This window comes from Anolis sagrei, chromosome 13 (assembly GCF_037176765.1).
Source record: "Anolis sagrei isolate rAnoSag1 chromosome 13, rAnoSag1.mat, whole genome shotgun sequence".
NCBI lineage: Eukaryota > Metazoa > Chordata > Lepidosauria > Squamata > Dactyloidae > Anolis > Anolis sagrei.
The window spans coordinates 4,102,544-4,130,070 of record NC_090033.1 but is presented as its reverse complement, the minus strand read 5'-3'; the positions used below and the strand labels follow the sequence as shown (position 1 = coordinate 4,130,070).

The window sequence follows — 27,527 nt, the reverse complement described above, 5'->3', positions numbered from 1 at the left end:
TCCCCCCTGGGCACACAGAAAACTGGGCGAATTGGAAGGCGCTGAACAGACTGCGTTCTGGCACCACGAGATGCAGAGCCAACCTTCAGAAATGGGGCCACAAAGTGGAGTCCACAACATGCGAGTGTGGAGAAGAGCAAACCACTGACTACCTGCTGCAATGCAGCCTGAGCCCTGCCACATGCACAAGGGACGACCTTCTTGCGGCAACACCAGAGGCACTCCAAGTGGCCAGATACTGGTCAAAGGACATTTAATCAACTACCAAGCTTGCAAATTTTGTGTTTTATCTGTTTGTTTGTTTGTTTTGTTAAAAATGTAATACAAATGTCTGGTTGCTCCTGACACGATAAATAAATAGCCTATGATTGTGTCTGATGTTCATGTTGATGTTCATGATGGGAATGGGAATGGTGTCCCTGAAGATGGGCCTGGGGATGGCGATTTGCTTGGGCCTGAGCTAAGTTCAGAAGAGATGCCCGAGCTGTTTCAGGAAGATTCCCAAGGCCACATTCCTGGGTGAAACCTTTCACCACTTTTCTCAGAACAACTGTCGGAAAATGTATTAATTTGTTGAAGGCTTTCATGGTTGGAAGCACTGGGTTGTTGTAGGTTTTTTTGGGCTATATGGCCATGTTCTAGAGGCATTCTCTCCTGTAGAACATGGCCATATAGCCCGAAAAAACCTACAACAGCCCAATTTATTTATTTACGATATTTATATGCCACGCTTCTCACCCTAAAGGGGACTCAGAGCTGATTACAAGATATATATATACATACAATATATTGTGTTATTAGCATACTACAGTATCAGTATTAAATATTACTATATTGTACTATACCGTTATATTGTAATATTATTAGTAATATTGCATGTAATATAAATATATAATTACAATATCATATTATTATTAGTAGTATTATATTGCATTACATAATAATATTATAAATTATAATGTAATATATTGTATTACATTACATTACCTTACATTATATTAGTAGCATAGCACAGGAGACAAGGTGAAACTTTCCCCTGGTCCCCTCTCTCTAAACTCTGGCCCAGAGTCGCAGTTGGTGTTGGGCGGAGGGGTCCTCAACTGATGACATATGCAGGAGACAAGATGGAACTGTCCCCTGGTCCCCTCTCTCTTCACTCTGGCCAATGTCTTAAATCAAAAAATAGCTTCCTAAGAGAAACTTGCAGAACACTTCAGCAAGCAAGAGTCCAAAAGTGGCAATTTAAAATGCAGAACCTCAATGAGTGGCTGATACCAGATGAGAAACTACCCTCGGAGTTACTTCTGAGGGCAACCAAAGGTCAGGGCAATGCCTTGACAGGCATCCAATCCAAAATGACAAAGCACACCGCTGATCTGGCTTGGTTCAAGGTTCACATGACTAGGAAGGAAGGCAGCCGAGTCAATGAATGGAGGAGATTGCTCTACTGGGAGGGATGCCAACTTCCGTCCACTCAAGAGCGATACTCCTCCTCATCTCGCCACTTCCTTCCTCCCAAAGGTCAGCACACACCCAGACACACCCCAAACAATACAAAAGAGACCTGCAGCCCTTGATAGCAATGATTCCATTTGGTGACATCCAACAGAACGGTGGGATCTGCAATTTACGGGAGCAGATTTTAGCATCTCCAGGGAGAGAGTTCTAGTGCTTCCTCAATATATAAATCCCAGGATTTCACAGACAGTTGTTGTGGAACAGTATTGCAATGCATTCCTCAAAAAGGAATTATGGCAGTAGTTCACAACTTCTGGTCCATGGACCACCAATGGTCAACAAGAACTAAAATATGGTCCGCGGACTCACTGTTACTACACTGTTGCAACGAGAGCGACAGGTCTCACGAAACCCTCCTATTAAATAAGGTTTTCTGTGGGCGGGCAGATGGCGACTACTGGGTGATACATGTGCTGTATCAGAAACTAGAGCTGATGTGATCTATCCAATGCAATTTTCTGAATCAGCTGATGTGGCCTATCCAATGAAATTTTTTTAATCAGATGTGGTCTATCCAGTGCAATTTTCTGAATAAGCTGATGTAGTCTATCCAATTGAGTTTTCTGAATCAGCTGATGTGGTCTATCCAATGCAATTTTCTGAATCAGCTGATGTGGTCTATCCAATGCAGTTTTCTGAATCAGCTGATGTGGTCTATCCAATGCAGTTTTCTGAATCAACTGATGTGGTCTATTCAATGCAATTTTCTGAATCAGCTGATGTGGTCTATCCATGGCAATTTTCTGAATCAGCTGATGTGGTCTATCTAAGGCAATTTTCTGAATAAGCTGATGTGGTCTATCCAGTGCAATTTTCTGAATCAGCTAATGTGGTCTATCCAATGCAATTTTCTGAATCAGCTGATGTGATCTATCTAATGCAATTTTCTGGATCAGCTGATGTGGTCTATCCAGTGCCATTTTCTGAATCAGCTGATGTGGTCTATCCAATGCAATTTTCTGAATCAGCTGATGTGGTCTGTCCAATGCAATTTTCTGAATTAGCACCCCAAATAATCAACCAGAATCTAAAGTTGACCAAAAACCGATTCGTAACTCTTTGATACTAATGTTGGAGAGTGGACCCTGGTCAAAATGGTCCCTGGTGAAAAAAAGTTGGGAATCACTGAACTAAGGCAACGGCACACTGCTTCTCCTACCCACTGGTTCTGCTCACCATCTGGATATCTCTCAATTTCCCTTCTTGCTAGTAACTGAAGAGTTTCAAATACCAGTCATTTCACTGAACATCAGAAAGGCTCCTTCCTACTCTGGAGGCCCCAGAAAGACAAGAGAGGGGGGAACGCAAGAGGGAAACGTGCTGGAATGTTTGTTTGCTGCCTTGAACAGAATTCCAAATTATTTGTTCACCTGTTCCTTTGGCAGGAGTCAAAGCACAGGCAGAGATGCCTCCCGAGGTAGTGTTGTTTGCAAACACCCGCAAAAGCCAACACAGAAGCCCTTGAGCAGACAAAAACTCCAAACCAAACCCACACACATTCCTACACAACACAGGATTAATGAGGGATCCATCTGGGGGAAGGAGACCCTACAACCACCTTGAGCAGATTGCCAATTCAGGTCAAATGTTTCACCGAACCCAGCATCCCATCAGAGCTTGCAAAGATTCCTTTGTGGGATGATACCTACACAATTCCCAGGCCAGAAACGGTAGTCTTGGAGTGTAATCTTTTCACACAGGCTGGTTTGTGCAATTGGGAAGAGTATAGGATTTGAATCCCTGCTCAGGCATGAAAACACACTTGGGTAACTTTGCACTCTTTCTTTCTCAGAGGAAGGCAAATAGCAAAACACCAAGGACCCATTGGAATTTATAATTTACATAACATTCGAAAATGTTGACCATTTCCGCTCCCTTGGCAGCCACCTCTCCACAAAAGTCAACATTGACACTGAAATACAACACCGCCTGAGCTCTGCGAGTGCAGCATTTTCCCGAATGAAGCAGAGAGTGTTTGAGGACCAGGACATCCGTAGGGAGACCAAGGGGCTTGTTTATAAACTTATTCACCTCCCAACCCTGCTATATGCCTGTGAGACGTGGACTGTCTACAGACGTCACATGTAACTCCTGGAACAATTCCATCAGCGCTGCCTCCAGAAAATCCTATAAATCTTTTGGGAAGACAGGCAAGGAAATGTCACCGTGCTGGAAGAAGCAAAGACCACCAGCATTGAAATGATGGTCCTCCGCCATCAATTCCACTGGACCGCCCATGTTGTCCAGATGCCCGACCACCGTCTCCCAAAGCAGTTACTCTACTCCGAACTCAAGAATGTTGGTGGGCAAGAAAAGAGATTGAAAGATGGGCTCAAAGCCAACCTTAAAAACTCTGGCATAGACACTGAGAACTGGGAAGCCCTGGCCCTTGAGCGCTCCAGCTGGAGGTTAGCTGTGACCAACAGTGCTGTAGAATTTGAAGAGGCACAAATGAAGGGTGAAAGAGAGAAACGTGCCAATAGGAATGAGTGTCAAGCCAACCCTGACTGGGACCACCTTCTACCTGGAAACCAACGTTCTCACTGCGGGAGAAGATGCAGATCAAGAATAGGACACAGAGAAAGTGTTTGACAATGTTAATTGGAACTCTTTGTTACAGATCATTATAGAAAGGGATATGGGGTTTCATTTCATTAATGTGATAAAAGCCATATACTCCAAACAAAAGGCAAATATTCTAATTAACGGTCAGGCGACAGAGAATATCAACATACAGAAGGGCACAAGGCAGGGATGCCCGCTGTCCCCCTTGCTGTTTATTATGGTTCTAGAATTATTACTAAACGCGATAAGAAAAGACGATAATCTCAAAGGTGTCAGGATTATTGAAAGTATGCATGTATGTTTTTTCAATGTGTTTCTATATGACTAAGAATGGTGTTAATATGTATTCAAGATGGATTCTGTTATGTTCAATTATGTGTTGGAATTGTTGTTGTAAGAGACAGAGAGGTAGAGAGAGAAGAGACCTTGACAGTTAGATAACGAGTTTCTCTGGCTGGGAAGAAATAGGGAGTATCCGGCTTACAGCCAGAGAGCCTGATAAGCAGATGTTCTGAAACTGTACTGAAGCTGTGCTTTGTAGTTCCTGATTTTGCCCGCTTAGAAGTAGACATGTATTGAGATGTACTTAGTAAAACTGGAAGACTGCAGTGTCCTGATTTGTGTCTGTGTGATCTAGTAACCTCATCCGCTGCGCATAGCACCCCAGATTTTCACTCTGATAAAAGGAACTAAAATAGGAAAGGACGAATTTAAACTAAAGGCATTTGCCAATGACATCGTCTGTATAATAGAAAATCCGCTAGATACAATTCAAAAATGGTCACAAAAAATTGAAAATTTTGGGAAAGTATCATGCTTAAGAATCAACAAAGCCAAAGCCAAAGTATTAACCAAAAATATAAAGAATCCAAGAAAACTAAAACTTCAAGAACTGTCACAATACGAAGTAACCAACAAGATTCAGAACCTAGGGATACAAATAACGGCAAACAACTCACAACTGCTTAAAAACAATTATGAGTCTACATGGAGGGTTGTTAAAAAAACTAGACAACTGGAAACATATGCAGCTGAGTCGACTGGGTTGTAGTCCAACCCAAAATGCACTCCAGACTTACCTTCCACACAGTGTTCCACCTCTTCCAGGTTACGCAGAGTAATCCGCATGAGGCTGGAGTTGAGCATGAGTTCGTTCTTGTGAGCAGGCCACATGTAGTGCGGGGCCGGGTTCACAAAGAAAATCCGCGTGTCTCCCGTTGACACCTGGTTGTCGCAGATCGTGGGGTCCCCGAAACCGCCAATCACCACTTTGTTCCCACCGTCCAAGAGGATCTCATGCGTCACGACCTCCTTGCCTTTCAGGTACCTCCAGACTCTCACCTGGAGAAAAACAAAAAGAAGACAGCATATTGTAAATCCTGCAAAAATTGCAAAAATACGGAATAGGGGACAATGTCTGGCTTGACAGCAGGACATGTGAAAAAGATCTTGAGAAGATCAACATGAGCCAACAATGTGATGCGGCGGCTAAAAAAGCCAATGGGATTTTGGCCTGCATCCAGGGACGGCTCAACCATTACGCAATGTAAGCATTCGCAGTATAGTTGATTTTGCCCAGGGGCGCTCTTGAGGCGCTTTTGGGGAAAAATAGACCTTGACATATGCAAGTTGTAGTTACTGGCATGTATAGTTCACCTGCAATCATAGAGCATTCTGAACTCCACCAATGATGGAATTGAACCAAATATGGCACACAGAACTCCCACGACGCACAGAAAATATATATCAGTGATTGGATGGGGGAGGGCGCCAAAATACTCTTTGCTTACCATTGAAAATTACCCAGGGTCGCCTCTGCCTGCAACAATAGAAGTCTGGTGTCTAGATCGGTGGTTTTCAAACTTCCTAATGCCGTGACCCCTTAATAGAGTTCCTCATGTTGTGGTGACCCCCAACCATAACATTATTTTCGTTGCTACTTCACAACTGTCATCTTGCTCCTGTTATGAATCGTCATGTAAATATCTGATACGCAGGATGTATTTTCATTCACAGGACCAGATACCCATTACGCCCAAATTTGAATACTGGTGGTGTTGAGGGCATGGATTTTGTCATTTGGGAGTTGTAGTTGCCAGGATTTATAGTTCACTTACAATCAAAGAGCATTCTGAACTCCACCAACGATGGAACTGAACCAAACTTGGCACACAGAACTCCCATGAGCAACACAAAATACTGAAGGGTATGGAGGGCGTTGTCCTTGAATTTTGGAGTTGTAGTTCGCCTACATCCAGAGTGCACTGTAGATCAAACAATGATGGATCTGAACCAAACTTGGCACAAATACTCAATATGGCCAAATGTAAATACTGGTTGAGTTTAGGGCAAATAGACTTGACATTTGGGAGTTGTAGTTGCTGGGATTTATAGTTCACCTACGATCAACGAGCATTCTGAACGCCACCAACAATAGATTTGGGTCAAACTTGGAACACAGAACTCCCACGTCCAAATAAGCAACTTCTCACAGCCCTGAGCATAACCTTGTTCATTGAGCTTGAGTATGGGAGTTGTAGTTCACTTACATCCAGAGAGCATTGTGGACTCAAACAATCTGGACCAAACTTGGCAAAATTACTCAATATGTCCAAATGTGAGCACTGGTGGCGTTTGTGGAAAGTAGACCTTTGACTTTTGGGAGTTGCCGTTGCTAGGATTTATAGTTCACCTTCAATCAAAGAGCATTCTGAACCCCACAAACAATAGTATTGCGACAAACTTTCCACACAGAATTCCCATGACCAACAGAAAATACTTTGTTTTCTGATGGTCTTTGGCGACCCTCCTGACACCTTCTTGCGACCCCCCAAGGGGTCCTGACCCCCAGGTTGAGAAACACTGGTCTAAATAGAGGGGAGTCATGCTCCCCCTCTCTTCTGAGGGGATCAAACCACACCTGGAATCCCACTGTGTCCAAATATGGGTACCACAATTGAAGGGAGATGATGACTCCTAAGCTGGAATGTGTCCAGAGAAGGGCGATTCAAAGGATCAAGGGTCTGGAGAACAAGCCCTATGAGGAGCGGCTTAAAGAGCTGGGCATGTTTAGCCTGCAGAAAAGGCTGAGAGGGCCATGGATCAAGAGGTAAGGGGAAGTCATAGGGAGAAAGGAGCAAGCTTCCTTTCTGCTTCCCTGGAGACTAGGATGTAATGGAACAATGGCTTCAAACTACAAGAAAGGAGATTCCGCCTGAACATGAGGAAGAACTTCCTTACTGTGAGAGCCGTTCAGCAGTGGAACTCTCTGCCCCGGAGTGTGGTGGAGGCTCCTTCTTTGGAGGCTTTGAAACAGAGGCTGGATGGCCATCTGTCAGGGGTGATTTGAATGCAATTTTCCTGCTTCTTGGCAGAATGGGGTTGGACTGGATGGCCCACCAGTCTCTTCCAACTCTAGGATTCTATGACATGTGAACATAATTTCTTCATTGGATCCCCTGTAATTTCCTAACCATGAGTGGTTCTTAGAAAGTAAGAAGGTCTTCTGAAGTTCAGCTAGGCTTTGAGTAAAGAAGAAGCTGGGTAATGCAAAAAATGTTGACTCTAGCATCCATTCAATTAATTAACATTTTAATCAATAACTTCATTCTGGAGAAGCTTTTATACCGGGATGCCAATTTAAGCCAATTACTTTAGTTTAAAAATAAATTTCATTACGCTAGCTCTTTTCATCAGCCAACTTCCAACTTGATTCATAACTTACTTGACATTGTATAGCTAGCTGCCAGTGCCGCAGTTCCCTACCCTCTGCTCCTGAGTCTTGTTTTTCAGACTGTAAGGGTCCTATCATACTAAAGCAGTGGTTCCCGACCTTTACTTGGCCAGGGATCACTTGACCAAAGACTACCCTCCAACCGAAAGGGTTACAAATCAGTTTTGGTCAACTTTAGATTCTGTTTGGTTGAGGTGCTGATTCAGAAAATTGCACTGGAAAGACCACATCAGCCAATTTAGAAAATTGCACTGGATAGACCACATCAGCTGAGTCAGAAAATTGCACTGGATAGACCACATCAGCCAATTTAGAAAATTGCACTGGATAGACCACATCAGCTGAGTCAGAAAATTGCACTGGATAGACATCAGCTGATTTAGAAAATTGCAATGGATAGATCACATCAGCTAATTCAGAAAATCACAATGGATAGACCACATCAGCCAATTCAGAAAACTGCATTGGATAGATCACATCAGCTGATTCAGAAAATTGCATTGGATAGACCACATCAGCTGATTCAAAAAAACTGCAATGGATAGACCACATCAGCTGATTCAGAAAATTGCATTGGATAGACCACATCCACTGATTTAGAAAATTTCACTGGATAGACTACATTAGCTGATTCGGAAAATTGCATTGGATAGATCACATCAGCTGATTCAGAAAATTACATTGGCTAGACCACATCAGCTCTAGTTTCTGATGCAGAACATATGCCACCAAGTAGTCACCATCTGATCTAGAGCTCTACAAGGACTGTCCAAGACGCAGACCCTGTTTGGGAGGAGGATTATGCGCCCCTGGACAAGTTGGGGTTAACCATAACAAGAAAACCACCAGGCTCCATGGGTTAGTTAGTTAGACAAACACAACTTCCACAAAAGAGTACAACCCAATACAAAAGGCAAAGCTGTTCAGCGACAAAGGAGGAAACATAAGCTCAAAGCACAGAAACCACACAGAGGTGGAAAGGAATTCCAAATGCATGTTACAAGTCAGCAAGGTTACTTATTTATTGACTAGCTTACTTATTAACATTAATTTATTTCTCTCTAATCGTGTTTACATCCCTCCTTTTTTTCCCTACTCTGAGACTCTAAGCCAAGACTCTATGGGCAAACCCATCCTCTCCTTCCTTCCTTCCTTCTCTCTTTCCTTCCTCCTACCCTCCCACTTTCTTCTTCCTTTTCCACCCTTCCGTCCTTTCCTTCCTCTCCTTCCATCCTTCTTCTTTCCCTCCCTCCGTTCCCTACCTCCCTCTTTCTCCCTCCCTCCTTCCTTCCCCTTCATCCTTCCCTCTCCCTCGTTCTCCTTCCACCCTTGCATCCTTCCTCCCATTTTGTCCTTCCTTCCACCTCTCTTTCCCTCTCCTTTCCTCTTTCCCTTTCTTCTTGCTTCCTTCCCTTTTGTCTTTCCTTCCTTCTACCTTCCTTCCCTCCCTTCCCTCCCTCTTTCTACCCATCTGCATTCCCTTCAACTTTTTTTCTTTCCTTCTCTTTCCTTCGTCCTTCCCTTCCTTCCATCCTTCTCTTACACCCTTCTGTCTTCCTTCCTTGCTCTTCTTTCCTCCCTCCATTCCTTCCCTTCCACCTTCTCATCCTTCCTTCCCTCTCTCCTTCTTTCTCCTTCCACCCCTTCATCCTTCCATTTTGTCCTTCCTTCTCTTTCCTCCCTCCTTCCATTTTTTCTTCGTTCCTTTCTTCCTTCCCTTTTATCTTTCCTTCCTTCTTCCCTCTCTCTCTCCCTTCCCTCCCTCTTTCTCCGCATCTGCATTCTCTTCAACCTTTTTCCTTCCTTCCTTCTCTTTCCTTCATCCTTCCATTCCTTCCACCCTCCCATCCTTCCTTCCTTGCATCTTCTTTCCCTCTCCATTCCTTACCTCTCTCTTTCTCCTTCCCTCCTTCTTTCCCTTCCACCCTTTCATCCTTCCTTCCCTCTCTCCCTCTTTCTCCTTCCACCCCTTCGTCCTTCCATTTTGTCCTTCCTTCCTTCTCTCTTTCCTCCCTCCTTCCCTTTCTACTTCCTTTCTTCCCTTTTATCTTTCTTTCCTTCTTTCCTCCCTCCCTCTTTCTCCCTGTCTGCATTCCCTTCAACTTTTTTGTCCTTCCTTCCTTCCTTCCTTCCTTCCTTCCTTCCTTCCTTCCTTCCTTCCTTCCTTCTCTTTCCTTCATCCTTCCTTCTTTCCATCCTTCCCTTTCACCCTTCTGTCCTTCCTTCCTTCTCTCTTTCCTCCCTCCTTCCCTCTTTCCCTTTCTCCTTCCTTCATTCTTTCGCTTTTATCTTTCCTTTCCTCTTCCCTCCCTCCATTCCCTTACACCCTTTCATCCTGCCTTCCTTCTCTCTTCCCTTCTTCCTTCACTTCCTTCCATCCTAACTTCCCATCCTTTCGTCCTTCCCCCTTCTCTTCGTTTTGTCTTTCCTTCCTACTTAACTCCCTCCCTTTCCTCCCTCTTTCCCCTTTTTTGTCCTTCCTTCCTTGCCCCTTTCCTCAATCTCTCCCTTTCTCCTTCGTTCCTTCCTTCCATTCTGTCTTTCCTTCCTTCTCTCTTTCCTTTGTCCTTCCCTTCCTTTGGACCACTCTCACAACCACAATTTCAGGCGACACAGAGATGCCACTGAAATCCACAAGTGTGTGGACAATTTCAACAGGAAGGAGGAAACCATGAAAATGAACACAATCTGGCTACTCTAAAATCATAACAGTAAATAAAAAACAATGTTGAAAAACATGAGAATTCCAGACCGGACACAATCAGGGCCAGCTAATCACCTCCCAGCAAAGTATTCCCCTGGGCAGTAAAAAGCCAGACCTTAAAACTGCTAGGCCATCAAATGCTAATCAAGGTGGCCAATTGCAGCATTCACACCTACCTCAAATAGACAAGAGTATATAACAGACAGATATATAAACCCAATTTTCCTAGTTTCCAACAGACCTCACAACCTCTGAGGATGCCTGCCATAGATGTAGGTGAAATGTCAGGAGAGAATGCTTCTGGAACATGGCCATACAGCCTGGGAAACTCACAACAAAGCAGGGAGTTTGTTTACATTCGGTCAACAAGGTGATGGCGACTGTCTTACACAAATTCCCAGTGGAGTAGGAAAGAGTTGTGCATCCCAGTATCCAGACAGAGCATTCAGTACCATTGCTTAAGATGCAAGCCTAGGAAATGAAGGACCATGCAAATTCTACACCAATTGAGAGAGCAAGGACCACTGGGATATCTGTGGTGGAGGAAACAGGATGCTGGAGCAGACAGATCTTTGCTCCGAGCCAGCAGGACTTTTCTTGTGCTGAGAACTTGGAGAAGCAACGGGTACCTCCCTTCCCCGGCTCTGATTCTGCACTAGCTGCCAAGTTCTGACATTCTTCCCTACTACAGAACCGCTTCAAGGAAGGTGAGCTGCTCCAGATAGTAGCCGGTCCCTCCCTGCTCTACAAAACATCAATTTTGCACCATCAAAGGCGCACGTGAGGAAGAATCTGGGACAAGAGAGCTCCCTCTGACAGGGAACAGAAAACCAACACACAAACGCAGAAAGATACAAGAGGCTCTTGAACGCTCCAGAGTTCGAGAGGATAGGGCTCCTCCGACTCCTCCCCGGCGGCACGATGCCAGTCAAAGCAGTGCCAAGGGAGGTACGCAAGCCCTTGGCACCAGCTGTTTGCCAAGCTGCGCCCTGCAGGTACACTTTAGCCCAGATTCAAGTCGAGGCAGCAAAAACACACACAAAGGCAACCCTCAGGGCGAGTCGCACCCGCTTTCCGAACAAAGCCAAGGGAGAGTAGGAGTCCACAAGACAAGAGCCAACGTTTCCTCCCTCACATCCCCAGCCCAGGTAGGACATTGCCAGGGGGACCATCAATAAATCCTGCTTAAGGGAATGGGGAAATGTTTCTATCTTCAGGCAGATGAATATTGGGGCCTTCCATCACCCCTGTGATAGAAAACTAGTGTCAAGGGTTGTGCTGAAATGCCTGGAGAGGGCTATTATGCATGGCTACACAAAGTCAGCACATCCTGTCAGGGCCCATGTGCGTGCTGCAAGCTGAGGCATAGAGGGAGACATAGAAAGTGAAAGTCTCCTCAGTGAAGTGAGGAGCAGAACATTCTGCTTTAGGTATTGTGTGTCCTCAGGGAAAAGATGTAAAGCTGTGGCTGTCGTTTTCCTCAGGGAAAAGAAGTAAAGCTGTGGCTGTCGTTTTCCTCAGGGAAAAGAAGTAAAGCTGTGGCTGTCATTTTCCTCAGGGAAAAGAAGTAAAGCTGTGGCTGTCGTTTTCCTCAGGGAAAAGAAGTAAAGCTGTGGCCGTCGTTTTCCTCAGGGAAAAGAAGTAAAGCTGTGGCCGTCGTTTTCCTCAGGGAAAAGAAGTAAAGCTGTGGCTGTCGTTTTCCTCAGGGAAAAGAAGTAAAGCTGTGGCTGTCGTTTTCCTCAGGGAAAAGAAGTAAAGCTGTGGCTGTCGTTTCCCTCAGGGAAAAGAAGTAAAGCTGTGGCTGTCGTTTTCCTCAGGGAAAAGAAGTAAAGCTGTGGCTGTCGTTTTCCTCGGGGAAAAGAAGTAAAGCTGTGGCTGTCGTTTTCCTCAAGGAAAAGAAGTAAAGCTGTGGCTGCCATTTTCCTCAGGGAAAAGAAGTAAAGCTGTGGCTGCCATTTTCCTCAGGGAAAAGAAGTAAAGCTGTGGCTGCCATTTTCCTTAGCACTGTGGGTCTCTCTCCTTCAGCAGTAACCAGCAACACTCTGTGGGTCTCTCTCACCACCCACAACCACCAGTAAAGCTGCTGCTCCCAGCACTAACCAGCAAATCTGTGGGTCTCTCTCACCCCACACGAACACCAAGGGATGCTCTGCTTTAGGTATTGTGTGTCTTCAGAGGAAAGAAGCAAAGCTGTGGCTGCTGTTTTTCTTAGCACTATTGGTCTCTCTCCCCCAGCACTAACCAGCAACAGTCTGTGGGTCTCTCTCACCCCCACAAACACCAGTAAAGCTGCTATTCCTCAGCACTAACCAGCAAGTCTGTGGGTGTCTCTCACCTCATACAAACACCAGGGGATGCTCTGCTTTAGGTATTGTGTGTCCTCAGGGGAAAGAATTATAGCTGTGGCTGCCATTGTGCTCAGCACTGTGGGTCTCTCTCCCCCAGCACCAACCAGCAACAGTCTGTGGGTCTCCCTCACCCCCCCCCCCCCCACAAACACCAGTAAAGCTGCTGTTCCCCAGCACTGACCAACAACAAGTATTGTGTGTCCTCAGGAGGAAGAAGTAAAGCTGTGGCTGCCGTTTTACTCAACACTGTGGGTCTCTCTCCCCCAGCACCAACCAGCAACACTCTGTGGGTTTTTCTCACACCCCACAAACACCAGTAAAGCTGCTGCTCCCCAGCACTGACAAACAACAAGTATTGTGTGTCCTCAGGAGGAAGAAGTAAAGCTGTGGCTGCCGTTTTACTCAACACTGTGGGTCTCTCTCCCCAAGCACCAACCAGCAACACTCTGTGGGTTTTTCTCACACCCCACAAACACCAGTAAAGCTGCTGCTCCCCAGCACTGACCAACAACAAGTATTGTGTGTCCTCAGGAGGAAGAAGTAAAGCTGTGGCTGCTGTTTTACTCAACACTGTGGGTCTCTCTCCACTAGCACCAACAGCAACAGTCTGTGGGTCTCTCTCACCCCCCATAAAAACACCAGTATGTCTTCTGGAGGAAAAATAAACATAAGACAGTGTCTTATTTTTGGGGGAACATGGTAGGTTCACCTTTCACAACACAACAACTAGAGTCTCTTGGAGGTCAATAATAGTCCCTGATAATTGCCGAGATCTATAAGGCTGGCCAGTCATCTCTCTTTTCTTTTCGGACGAACGTTTTTCTGTCCTCGGCGCAGAGAAAGCGGAGAGTGGAAGTTGCCAGCAGCACTTTCAGCTCTTACGCTGACTCGTGAACGAAAGAATAGATGGAATGGGAAGGTCACGCTTCAGCCGATGGCGGCTGCTGGAGAAGAGACACGGAGCTCATCAAGGACAATTACAGACTCCTCGTGCAATGAGTCACCTCAACTGATGACAGGTTCTGTTCAAAAACATAGACCCTGAAGGAAGAGTCCAGTCTGAGAGATAACAGCGATGTTCGATCTCATATATATATATATATATATATATATATATATATATATATATGCGCGCCCTGGTGAGGGATTTATAAGACAGCAAGAGCAGAGGGCATGGACACTTTTCCCGTTCAGATCTTGCATTTCAATGAGGGCAAGGAGCATTAATGGGTCCTGCTGATCAATCGGAGTGGGAAATTCCCATTAAGCATATATTGGGGTTAATTGGAGCTGCTCACTCCCACACCCTGCCTTTTAAGGGAGACAAGAGCCACAGATCATATCTTTGCTTCGGAAACATGCCATACAGTTCTGCAAAATGGCCATTGCGTAGTTGTTGTCGTTGTGTGCCTTCACGTTGTTTCAGATGTAGGGCGGCCCTAAGTTGATCTTAGGGCAATATTTGGCAACCTGGGGGTCGGGACACCTGGGGGGGGTGGCGAGGGGGTTTAAGAGGGGTCGCCAAAGACCACCACAAAATATATATTTCTGAAGGTCTTAGGAAACCCTTTGGCAGAGAAGGTTGAAGATCTTTACGCATGTCCTTCTCTGGAAAAAGAGGGTGAATCCTCCCACCAAAAGTCCCCCTCGGATGTGATTGGCTGGCCTCTCAGCCAAGGGGAGGGCTGTTTCTGAGACTCCAAGCATGGAGGGGAGAGCAGGCATGCTCGGTGCATGGCAGCATAGTGCACATGTGTAGGGTGAGGGAGAGCGTGCGAGGCTGGAGGGAGACCCATGCCAGCGTGTCCCTTCAAGGCATAGCCCTCCTCCGCTGGGATTGACTGGCCTCTCAGCCAAGTGGAGGGCTGTTTCTTAGACTCCAAGTGGGGAGGGGAGAGCAGGCATTCTCGGTGCATGGCAGCATGGTTCACATGTGCGGGGCGAGGGAGAGCGTGTGAGGCTGGAGGGAGGCACATGCCAGCAGGTCCCTTCAAGGCATAGCCCTCCTCCGCTGGGATTGACTGGCCTCTCAGCCAAGGGGAGGGCTGTTTCTGAGACTCCAAGCATGGAGGGGAGAGCAGGCATGCTCGGTGCATGGCAGCATAGTGCACATGTGTAGGGTGAGGGAGAGCGTGCGAGGCTGGAGGGAGACCCATGCCAGCGTGTCCCTTCAAGGCATAGCCCTCCTCCGCTGGGATTGACTGGCCTCTCAGCCAAGGGGAGGGCTGTTTCTTAGACTCCAAGCATGGAGGGGAGAGCAGGCATGCTCGGTGCATGGCAGCATGGTGCACATGTGCGGGGCGAGGGAGAGCGTGTGAGGCTGGAGGGAGGCACATGCCAGCAGGTCCCTTCAAGGCATAGCCCTCCTCCGCTGTGATTGGCTGGCCTCTCAGCCAAGTGGAGGGCTGTTTCTTAGACTCCAAGTGGGGAGGGGAGAGCAGGCATTCTCGGTGCATGGCAGCATGGTGCACATGTGCGGGGCGAGGGAGAGCGTGTGAGGCTGGAGGGAGGCACATGCCAGCAGGTCCCTTCAAGGCATAGCCCTCCTCCGCTGTGATTGGCTGGCCTCTCAGCCAAGGGGAGGGCTGTTTCTTAGACTCCAAGTGGGGAGGGGAGAGCAGGCATGCTCGGTGCATGGCAGCATGGTGCACATGTGCGGGTGAGGTTGAGAGTGTGAGGCTGGAGGGAGGCACAAGCCAGCAGGTCCCTTCAAGGCATAGCCCTCCTCCACTGTATTGGCTGGCCTCTCACCCAAGGGGTGGGCTGTTTCTGAGAATCCAAGCGGGAAGGGGAGAGCAGGCATACTCATTGCATGGCAACATGGTGCACATGTGTGCAAAGGAGAGCATGCAAGGCTGGAGGGAGGCTCACGTCATCGAGTCCCTTCAAGGCATGGGGCTTCTGTGTGGGAAATTTGGTCCAATTCTATCATTGGTGGGGTTCAGAATGCTCTTTGTTTGTAGGTGAACTATAAATCCCAGCAAATACAACTCCCAAATATCAAAGTCTATTTTCCCCAAACTCCACTAGGGTTCACATTTGGGCAGATAGAGGGGAGGGCAGTTTCTAAGACTCCAAATGGGGAGGAGAGTGCAGTCGTGCTGCGCATGTGTGGTTGAGAAAAAGCACATGAGGCTGGAGGGAGGCTCATGCCAGAAAGCTAAGGTCAACTACAACTCCTAAATGACAAAATCAATTCCCCCCCCCCGCCCCCCGCCGACCCCACCAGTATTCAAAATTCAATGTATTATGTATGTGTACTAAATTTGGTCCAGATCTATCATTGTTTGGGTTCACAGTGTTCTCCGGATGTCAGTGAACTACATTTCCCCCAAATCAATGTCAACCCTCCCAAATCCCTCCAATATTTTTTGATCATCATGGGGATTCTGTCTGGGAAGTTTAGCCCAATTCTATCATTGGTGGGGTTCAGAATCCTCTTTGAGTATAGGTGAACTATAAATCCCAGCATCTAAAACTCTCAAATGTCAAAGTCTATTTTCCTCAAACTCAACCAGTGTTTACATTTGGGCATACTGAGTACCCGTGCCAAATTTGGTCCAGATCTATCTTTGTTTGAGTCCACACTCTTTGGATGTAGGTGAACTACAATTCCTAGAAATCTCTCCAAAGACCTCCATGGGGGTTCTTTATGTTATGGTTGTGGGTCAGCACAACATGAGGAACTGTATTAAGGGGTCGCAGCATTCGAAAGGTTGAGAAACACTGGACCAGACTCTGAATCAGCTGGCAGGGAAACGAACGTCTGGAAGCAATCTGCCACTGTTTAGACAGCATTAGTTCTGATTTCTTTCATCATCTCCATATCTCGCTTATCTCTGGATATCTCCAAGGCTTCCCGTCTAGGAGGCTTTAGATATTAACCAGCATAGATAGGGATTCCATCAGGATTGCCTCCGAAAAATCCTGCAAAGACAGGCTGACAAATATCAGCGTGCTGGAAGAAGCAAAGACCACCAGCATTGAAGCGATGCTCCTACGCCACCAAGAGATTTTTGAGAAAACCAAAGTGCTCTTCCAGAAGTCACCAGACGATCCCTCTCCAAGTTTAGCCCAATTCTATCGTTGGTTTGGTTCAGAATGCTCTTTGTTGATTGTAAGTGAACTATAAATCCCAGCAGCTACAACTTCAAAATGTTGCTAATTTCCCCAAAAGTGTACTAGTGCTCACATTTGGACATGTTGAGTATTTGTGCCAAGTTTGGTTCAGATCCATCATTGTTTGAGTCCACAATGCTCTCTGGATGTAGGTGAACTACAACTCCCAAACTCAAGCTCAATACCCACAAAACCCTTCCAGTATTTTCTGTTGGTCATGAGAGTTCTGTGTGCCAGGTTTGGTTCAATTCCATCATTGCTAGAGTTCAGAATGCTCTTTGGGTGTAAGTGAACTATAAATCCCAGCAACTACAACTCTCAAATGTCAAGGTCTATTTTCCTCAAACTACACTAGTGTTCATATTTGAGCAAAATGAGTATTCATTCCAAGTTTGGTCTAGATCCATCATTGTTTGAGTCCACAGTGCTCTCTGGATGTAGATGAATTACAGCTCCAAAACTCCAGGTCAATGCCCACCAAACCCTTCCAATATTTTCTGTTGGGCATGGGAAATTGTGTGCCAAATTTGGTTCAATTCCATCGTTGGTGGAGTTCAATCTTTGTGATTGTAGGTGAACTATAATCCCCAGCAACTAACTCCCAAATGACAACACCAATCCTCCCCCAACCCCACCAGTATTCATATTTGGGCATATTGGGCATTTGTGCCAAATTTGGTCTAGTCAATGAAAATACAACCTGCATATCAGATATTTACATGACAATTCATAACAGTAATTATTCCAGTAAAAACAGTAAAAATAAAATTATTCCCAACCAATCAAGCCGAGAAACCCCAAAGCGCAAACTGGAAGCGGAACTGGATAATAAAGAATGTTGGATGAGTGAAGGTCGGATAAGCGAGACTCTACTGTACTCTCTCCATTGGGTGGGATAACGCCTTCATCTTCTGAGTGGCTCCTCTTGGCCACCATATTCCCGGCTAATCAAGCCAAGAATTCCCAAAGTGCAAACTGGAAGTGGAACTGGATAATATAGAACGTTGGATGAGCGAAGGACGGTTAAGCGAAACTCTACTGTACTCTCCCCATTGGGTGGGATAACTCCTTCATCTTCCGAGTGGCTCCTCTTTACCACCATATTCCCGGCTAATCAACCAAGGGGCTTGTTTATACAGCTATTTCCATTCCCTTGGCGGCCACCTCTCCACAAAAGTCAACATTGAAACTGAAATACAACACTGCCTGAGCTCTGCGAGTGCAGCATTTTTCTGAATGCGAGACACTACTGTGATCTACCCATTGGGTGGGATAACTCCTTCACCTTCCAAGAGGCTCCTGTTTGCCACCATATTCCCGGCTAATCAAGCTGAGAAATCCCAAAGCACAAACTGGAAGTGGAATTGGAGAATAAAGAACGTTGGATGAGCGACGGTCGGATAAGTGAGACTCTAATGTACTTGCTCCATTGAGTGGGATAACTCTTCGCTTTCCGAGTGGTTCCTGTTCACTGCCAAATTCCTGGCCAATCACGCTGAGAAACTTCAAAGCGCAAACTGGAAGTGGAATTGGATAATTCAGTATGTTGGATGAGCAAAGGTCGGATAAGCGAGACTCTACTGTGCTCTCCCCATTGGGTGGGATAACTCCTTCGCCTTCCGAGTGGTTCCTCTTCACCACCAAATTCTTGGCCAATCATGATGAGAAACTCCAAAATGCAAACTGGAAGTGGAATTGGATAATTCAGTACGTTGGATAAGCGAAGGTCGGATAAGCGAGACTCTACTGTACTCTCCTCATTGGGTGGGATAACTCTTCTTCCTTCCAAGAGGCTCCTGTTTGCCACCAAATTCCCAGCCAATCAAGCCGAGAAACCCCAAAGTGCAAATTGGAAGTGGAACTGGATTATATAGAACGTTGGATTAGCAATGGTCAGATAAGCAAGATTCTAATGTACTTGCTCCATTGAGTGGGATAACTCTTCGCCTTCCGAGTGGTTCCTGTTCACTGCCAAATTCCTGGCCAATCACGCTGAGAAACTCCAAAGCGCAAACTGGAAGTGGAATGGGATAATTCAGTATGTTGGATGAGCGAAGGTCGGATAAGTGAGACTCTACTGTACTCTCCCCATTGGGTGGGATAACTCCTTCGCCTTCCGAGTGGTTCCTCTTCACCACCAAATTCCTGACCCATCATGATGAGGAACTCCAAAGTGCAAACTGGAAGTGGAATTGGACAATTCAGAACGTTGGATGAGCGAAGGTCGGATAAGCGAGTCTCTTCTGTACTTCCCCAAGTCACGGCCAAGTCAAAACGTTGGCTGCTCTTGAGCAAAAGGCCAAAATTTGGCAGCCATCCTGGTATCTGTTATTCATTCCCACTTTAGAGTCCAGCAATAGACAGAAGCTGGAAAAATGAGGAGAAAAGTCAGGATTTCAACCAGCTTTCTTCTGACGGGCGCCTTTGAAACTTTCCCAGCCATAAAGTGTAAAAAGAGAGAGAGAGAGAGACGGTCGGTTGGAGATGCCTCGGCTTGGGTTCCCTTAACAGCGGCTTTGCGAAGACGCTCCCTTTTTGGGGTCAGCCTCTCTTTCAAGGAGGTTACGCGCTGTCTAAAAATACATAATTATGCGCCCAACGCTTTTAAACTCTTCTCCCAATCAAAAACATATGTCTTTTGCCTTAAAACAGGGGGGGAAACTTGTTCGGTTTTCAGAGAAATCAAAGGAGAATTGGCTGCAATCAAAACAGAATTATCTCAGTGAGATGAGATTGGCCCTGAACCGGAATCTCGATTCAATCAAGGCGAACCGAGCCGCGACTTTGAAGACGCAACAACCAAGGACAAGGTGAAGGCAAAGAAAGAAGAAGGGCAGGCTTTGCTTCCCCAAATTAATCTGTTGTGAAATCGCGGCTACGATATCTTCATTCTGTAAATCAATTACGTTGATGCACATGTGGCACAGAGACCAATAGTGGGGGGTGGAAATGGAAACGGACCGGCTGGTTGGGAATCAGCTGCATTCAAATCACTACTGACCAAAAGGTCATGAGTTCAAAGCCAGCCCAAGTTGGAGCAAGCTCCCAACCATTTGTCTAGCTTGCTGTCGACCTTTGCAGCCCGAAAGACAGTTGCATCTCTCAAGTAGGAAATGTAGGTACCACTTTATGCGAGGAGGGTAATTTAAGTAATTTACAACACCATAAAAATCTCCAGCAGCGTGCAAAAGAATGAGGAAGTACTCCGTACACAGCAAGAGCTCCCCCGGTGGTCGGGATTCAAGCATACACTCATAAAGCTGGAATGTTAAATATCCTCTCTGTGTCTGTATATATATGTTGTGTGTCTATGGCATTGAATGTTTGCCAATCCCTCTCCAATGCCAGAAATACAGCTTAATGGTGTTACATTAGAAAATGTTAGCCATTTCTGCACCCTTGGAAGCCTCCTCTCCACAAAAGTCAACATTGACACTGAAATACAACACCGCCTGAGCTCTGCGAGTGCAGCATTTTTCCAAATGAATCACAGAGTGGTTTGAGGACGGGGATATCCGTAGGGAGACCAAGGGGCTTGTTTATAAAGCTATTTCCACTCCCTTGGCGACCAACTCTCCACAAAGGTCAACATTGAAACTGAAATACAACAATGTCTGAGCTCTGCGAGTGCAGCATTTTTCCGAATGTTTGAGAACCAGGACATCCTTAGGGAGACCAAGGGGCTTGTTTATAAAAGCTATTTCCACTCCCTTGGCAGCCACCTCTCCACAAAGGTCAACATTGAAACTGAAATACAACACCACCTGAGCTCTGCAAGTGCAGCATTTTTCCGAATGAAGCACAGAGTGTTTGAGGACCAGGACATTCGTACGGAGACCAAGGGGTTTGTTTATAAAGCTATTTCCGCTCCCTTGGCAGCCACCTCTCCACAAAAGTCAACATTGACACTGAAATACAACACCGCCTGAGCTCTGCAAGTGCAGCATTCTTCCAAATGAAGCAGAGAGTGTTTGAGGACTGGGACATCCATAGGGAGACCAAGGGGCTTGTTTATAAAGCTATTGTCCTCCCAACCCTGCTATACGCCTCCGAGACATTGACTGTCTACAGACGTCACATGCAACTCCTGGAACGATTCCATCAGCGCTGCCTCCGGAAAATCCAGCAAATCTCTTGGGAAGACAAACGGCCAAATGTCAGCATGCTGGAAGAAGCAAAGACCACCAGCACTGAAGCAGTCGTCTGCCATCAACTCCACTGGACTGCCCACATTGTCTGGATGCCCAACCACCGTTTCCCAAAGCAGTTACTCTACTCCGAACTCAAGAATGTTGGTGGGCAGGAAAAGAGATTGAAAGATGGGCTCAAAGCCAACCTTAAAAACTGTGGCATAGACACTGACAACTGGAAAGCCCTGGCCCTTGAACGCTCCAGCTGGAAGTCAGCTGTGACCAGCAGTGCTATAGAATTTGAAGAGGGCAAAAGAGAGAAACGTGCTTTGAAGAGGGCAAAAGAGAGAACATTGGCAAATCCAACTTCACAATGTCTTTGTTGATTGACATCAGCTATCCATACAAGGCTAAAGTAGTTTTCCAAGCATTACCTACATTATCAGCTTTACCTGGAGATACCAGGCATCCTGCATACAAAGTAAGTGGTCTACGACTGAGATATGTGGCACATCTTGAGCACATGATCTAAGACAGTAGCAGCCCTGCATTGATTGCGGCCAACAGCTTGGAGGATCGAATCTGGAGAGAGCTTGGATGAGCTCCCTCTGTTAGCTCCAGCTCCCCACGCCTGGACATGAGAGAAGCCTCCCACATGGATGGTAAAGCATCACAACATTTGGGCGTCCTGGGCAACATCCTTGCAGACAGCCAAATATCTCACACCAGAAGCGACTTGCAGTTTCTCAACCTACCTAATGCGTAAACCTAACAACCCAATGTATGTCCTTCACTCAAAAAAAAATTGATTTTGTCATTTGGGAGTTGTTGTTTTTTGGATTTATAGTTCACCTACAATCCAAGAACATTCTGAACTCCACCAACAATGGAATTGAAGCAATCTTGGCACACAAAACTCTCATGACCAACAGAAAATACTGGAAGGGTTTGGTGGGCATTGACCTTGAGTTTGGGATTAGTAGTTCACCTTCATCCAGAGAACACTGTGGACTCAAAAATTATGGATCTGGACCACGAATACTCAATATGGCCAAATACAAACACTGTTTAGGGAAAATAGACTGGACATTTGGGAGAGGTAGATGCAGGGATTTATAGTTCACCTACAATCCAAGAGCATTCTGAACTCCACCAACAATGGAATTCAAGCAATCTTAGCACACAGAACTCCCATGACCAAAAGAAAATACTGGACGGGTTTGGAGGACATTGACCTTGAATTTTGGAGTTGTAGTTCGCCTAAATCCAGAGAGCACTGTGGACTCAAAAAATGATGGATCTGTACCAAACTCGGCACTCAATATGGCCAAATGTAAACACTGCTTGAGTTTAGGAAAAATAGACTTGACATTTGGGAGATGTAGTTGCAGGGATTTATAGTTCACCTACAATCCAAAAGCATTCTGAACTCCACCAATGATGAAATTGAACCAAAGTTGACACACAGAACTCACATGACCAACAGAAAATACTGGAAGGGTTTGGTTGGCATTGACCTTGAGTTTGGGAGTTGTGGTTCACCTACATTCAGAGAACACTGTGGACTCAAACAATGATGGGAATTGTAGTTCATCTATATCCAGAGTGCACTGTAGACTCAAACAATGATGGATCTGAACCAAACTCTACACGAATACTCAATATGCCCAAATGTAAACACTGGTTGAATTTAGGGCAAATAGACTTGACATTTGGGAGTTGTAGTTGCTGGGATTTATAGTTCACCTACGATCAACGAGCATTCTGAACGCCACCAACAATAGAATTGGGTCAAACTTGGAACACAGAACTCCCACGTTCAAATAAGCAACTTCTCACAGCCCTGAGCATAACCTTGTTCTCCTCTTAATAGTTGCAAGTTCATTAAGTATCAAAACAGGGCAAAGCTGATGGCTTTAAACAATGAATGAGACAAAATTCTCACAAAAGGTGTGCTTAGCATTGCTGTCAACCATTCACCTGTCATCCTTGCGGACTGGCCATGAAGGCAAGAAATCCCTTCTAGAGCACTGTTTCTCAACCCTCCTAATACTGTTCCTCATGTTGTGATGACTCCCCAAACATAACATTATTTTCGTTGCTACTTGGTAACTGTCATTTTGCTACTGTTGTGAATTGTCATGTAAATATCTGATATGCAGGATGTATTTTCATTCACTGGACCAAACTGGGCACAAATACCCAATACTCAATATGCCCAAATGGGAACACTGGTGGAGTTTGTGGGAAATAGAACTTGACATTTGGGAGTTGTAGTTGCTGGGACTTATAGTTCACCTACAATCAAAAACATCTGAATTCCATCAACGATGGAAGAGAAGTATGGAAGGAAGGGAAGGACGAAGGAAAGAAGGAGGGAAGGGAAATGAAAAGAAGAGAAGGAAGGAAGGAGAAAGAGGGAGGAAAGAGGAAAGGAAGGACCAAAGGGTGGTAGAGAACTATGGAAGGAAGGAAGGGAAGGAGGGATAAAAGAAGGAACGAAGAAGGGAAGGGAAGAAGGGAGGAAGGAGAAAGAGGGAGGGAAGGGAGGGAGGGAAAGGAAGAAGGAAGGTTAGGCAGACAAAAGGAGGGAAGGAAGGAAGGAAGGAAGGAAGGAAGGAAGGAAGGAAGGAAGGAAGGAAGGAGAAAAAGGGAGAGAGGGAAGGAGGGAGGAAAGAGGGAAGGAAGGAAAAATGGAAGGGAAGGATGAAAGGAGAAAGAGGGAGGGAGGAAAGAGAAGGGAGGAAAGAGAAAGAAGGAAGGAGGGGGGAAAGAGTGAAGGAAGGAAAGACCAAAGGGTAGAAGGGAAGTGTGGAAGAAAGGAAAGAGAGAGGAAAGAGTGAGGAAAGGAAGGATGAATGGAAAGAAGGAAGGAGAAAGAGGAAGGGAAGGAGGAAGGAAAGAGAAAGAGGGAGAGAGGGAAGGAGGAAGGAAAGAGGAAAGGAAGGAAGGATCAAAGGGTAGAAGGGATGTGTGGAAGGAAGGAAGGAAGAAAGGAAGGAAGGAAGGAAGGGAGGGAGGGAGGGAGGGAGGGAGGGAGGAGGTAAGGAGGGAACTGTGGAAGGAAGGAGAAAGAGGGAGGGAAGGAGGAAGGAAAGAGGAAAGGAAGGAAGGACCAAAGGGTAGAAGGGATGTATGGATGGAAGGAAGGAAGGAAGGAAGGAAGGAAGGAAGGAAGGAAGGAAGGAAGGGTGGGAGGAGGTAAGGAAGGAACTATGGAAGGAAGGAGAAAGAGGGAGGAAAGGAGGAAGGAAAGAGGGAAAGAGAAAGAGGGAGAGAGGGAAGGAGGGAGGAAAGAGCAAAGGAAGGAAGGACCAAAGGGTAGAAGGGAAGCATGGAAGGAAGGAACGGAAGGAAAGAGGAGTGAAGGAAGGAAGGAAGGAAGGAAGGAAGGAACAGAAGGAAAGAGGAGTGAAGGAAGGAAGGAAGGAAGGAAGGAAGGAAGGAAGGAGAAAGAGGGAGGAAAGAGTGAAGGAAGGAAGGACCAAAGGGTAGAAGGGAAGCATGGAAGGAAAGAAGGAAGGGAAGGAAAGAGGAGTGAAGGAAGGAAGGAAGGAAGGAAGGAAGGAAGGAAGGAAGGAAGGAAGGAGAAAGAGGGAGGAAAGAGCGAAGGTGGGAAGGACCAAAGGGTAGAAGGAAAGCATGGAAGGAAGGAAGGGAAGGAAAGAGGAGTGAAGGAAGGAAGGAAGGAAGGAAGGAGAAAGAGGGAGGGAGGGAAGGAGGGAGGGAAGAGCGAAGGAAGGAATGACCAAAGGGTAGAAGGGAAGCATGGAAGGAAGAAACGGAAGGAAAGAAGAGTGAGGGAAGGAAGGAAGGAAGGACCAAAGGGTAGAAGGGAAGCATGGAAGGCAGGAAGGGAAGGAGGGAGGAGCGAAGGAAGGAAGGATGGCAGGAAGGAGAAAGAAGGAGGGAAGGAGGAAGGACGGACAGGGCCTGGGTTTGCCCCTACCTGAGCTCCATTAGATGGAAGTGCAGACCCAGTCTGGGAGTGGATTGCATGTGTGTACACAAGCAGAGTTGTTCACTTTGTGAATGGATTGTGTACACAAACTTTGTGAATGAAGGTATATCCACACAGAGACATGCAACAGGAAGGCATGGGGGGACTTGGCCCCTCCAGGTGTCAACTCCCCCTCCCCTGAAGCCCCCCAAGGAGAGCCCTACCTTGCAGGAGTAGGTCTGGTGGACAGGGTCGACGTTGAGGATCTCCTCCACGGTGCCGGTGAGGACCACATTGGCCTCCTCCTCTCTCCTCTCCAGCTCCCTCTCGCCGGGGCAGCCCCCTTGGGAGGGGGAGGAGAGCAGGAGCAGCAGTCCAAGGGGAGCCCACCAACAGCCCCTCGCCATGGCCGGCACAAAGCAGGGAAGCAGGCAAGGCAAGGCAAGGCAAGCAGGCGAGCTCTCCCAGCCCAAAGGAAGCTCGGAAAGGAGGAAGGTACTTTTGTCGCTGGAAGGAGGGAGGGCAGAGCAGGAAAGGAGGAGGAGGAGAAAGAGAGCCCTCTTCCCCTCCCTCTCTCTTTCTCTCTCTCTCTTTCTCTCTCTCAGGGAGGGGATTTGCCCATTTTTGCATGCGATCTGAATTGCTGATAAGGTACAAAAAAAGGGGAGGGGGAAAGGCACAGAGGAGGCTGAGCCCCCTTTTCTAAAGCAGAGAGAAAGAGAGAGAGAGAAAGAATGAAAGGAGGGAAAGGGAAAGGGAGGAAGAGAGAGGACGCCACCAGCCGACAGGACTGAGGCGTTCCTCCTGGAGGCCTCCCAACGTGATGCGACTTCCAAAGGGGCAGCTGGAGAGAGAGAGAGAGAAAGGAAGGAAGGAAGGGAAGAAAGAAAGAGGTGGGAAAAGGGGTGGGTCTCTCTCCACAGCCCTCCTCCAACTCCCTGCTTCCACATGGGCCATCTAGTCCAACCCCCTGCCAAGCAGGAAAAGCACAATCAAAGCACCCCCGACAGATGGACATCCAGCCTCGGCTTTAAAGCCTCCAAATCAGATAGATAGATAAATAGATAGATAGATAGATAGATAGATAGATAGATGGAATCACTGAATGATAGATAGATAGATAGATAGATAGATAGATAGATGGAATCACTGAATGATAGATAGATAGATAGACAGACAGACAGATAGATGGAATCACTGATAGACAGACAGATAGATGGAATCACTGATAGATAGATAGATAGATAGATAGATAGATAGATAGATAGATAGACAGATAGATGGAATCACTGAATGATAGATAGATAGACAGACAGATAGATGGAATCACTGAATGGTAGATAGATAGATAGATAAATAGACAGACAGACAGATAGATGGAATCACTGAATGATAGATAGATAGGCAGACAGATAGATAGATAGATAGATAGATAGATAGATAGATAGATAGATAGATAGATGGAATCACTGAATGATAGATAGATAGATAGATAGATAGATAGATAGACAGACAGACAGATGGAATCACTGAATGATAGATAGATAGACAGACAGATAGATGGAATCACTGAATGGTAGATAGATAGATAGATAAATAGACAGACAGACAGATAGATGGAATCACTGAATGATAGATAGATAGATAGGCAGACAGACAGATAGATAGATAGATAGATAGATAGATAGATAGATGGAATCACTGAATGATAGATAGATAGACAGACAGATAGATGGAATCACTGAATGGTAGATAGATAGATAAATAGACAGACAGACAGATAGATGGAATCACTGAATGATAGATAGATAGGCAGACAGATAGATAGATAGATAGATAGATAGATAGATAGATAGATAGATGGAATCACTGAATGATAGATAGATAGATAGATAGACAGACAGACAGATGGAATCACTGAATGATAGATAGATAGATAAATAGACAGACAGACAGATAGATGGAATCACTGAATGATAGATAGATAGATAGATAGATAGATGGAATCACTGAATGATAGATAGATAGATAGATAGATAGATAGATAGATAGATAGATAAATAGATAGATAGATTGAATCACTGAATGATAGATAGATGGATGGATGGATGGATGGATGGATGGATGGATGGATAGATAGATAGATGGAATCACTGAATGCTACAGTTGGAAGAGGACACATGGGCCATCTAGTCCAACCCCCTGCCATGCAGGAGAAGCACAATCAAAGCACCCCCGATATCCAACCCCCTGCCATGCAGGAGAAGCACAATCAAAGCACCCCAGATATCCAACCCCCTGCCATGCAGGAAAAGCACAATGAAAGCACCCCCAGCAGATGGACATCCAGCCTCAGCTTTAAAGCCTCCAAATCAGATAGACAGATAGATAGAATCACTGAATGCTAGAGTTGGAAGAGACCACATGGGCCAGCTAGTCCAACCCCTTGCCATGCAGAAGCACAATCAAA

At 46.0% G+C, this 27,527-nt stretch overlaps 1 protein-coding gene across 7 annotated transcripts in view; it reads right to left on the bottom strand.

The window, feature by feature from the left end:
* The window catches only part of AGRN (agrin), a 363,672-nt gene extending 337,756 nt beyond the window's left edge, over nucleotides 1-25,916 (bottom strand). For all 7 annotated transcript variants that reach the window (XM_067472994.1, XM_067472998.1, XM_067472999.1 and 4 more), the window contains exons 1-2: nucleotides 25,282-25,916; nucleotides 5,163-5,424 (exon numbers count right to left, since the gene is read on the bottom strand). In XM_067472994.1, the coding sequence (XP_067329095.1) occupies nucleotides 5,163-5,424; nucleotides 25,282-25,464 (445 nt within the window). In that variant the 5' untranslated portion in view covers nucleotides 25,465-25,916. The remainder of the gene's footprint in view (nucleotides 1-5,162; nucleotides 5,425-25,281) is intronic.
* Nucleotides 25,917-27,527: the final 1,611 nt, after the last annotated feature.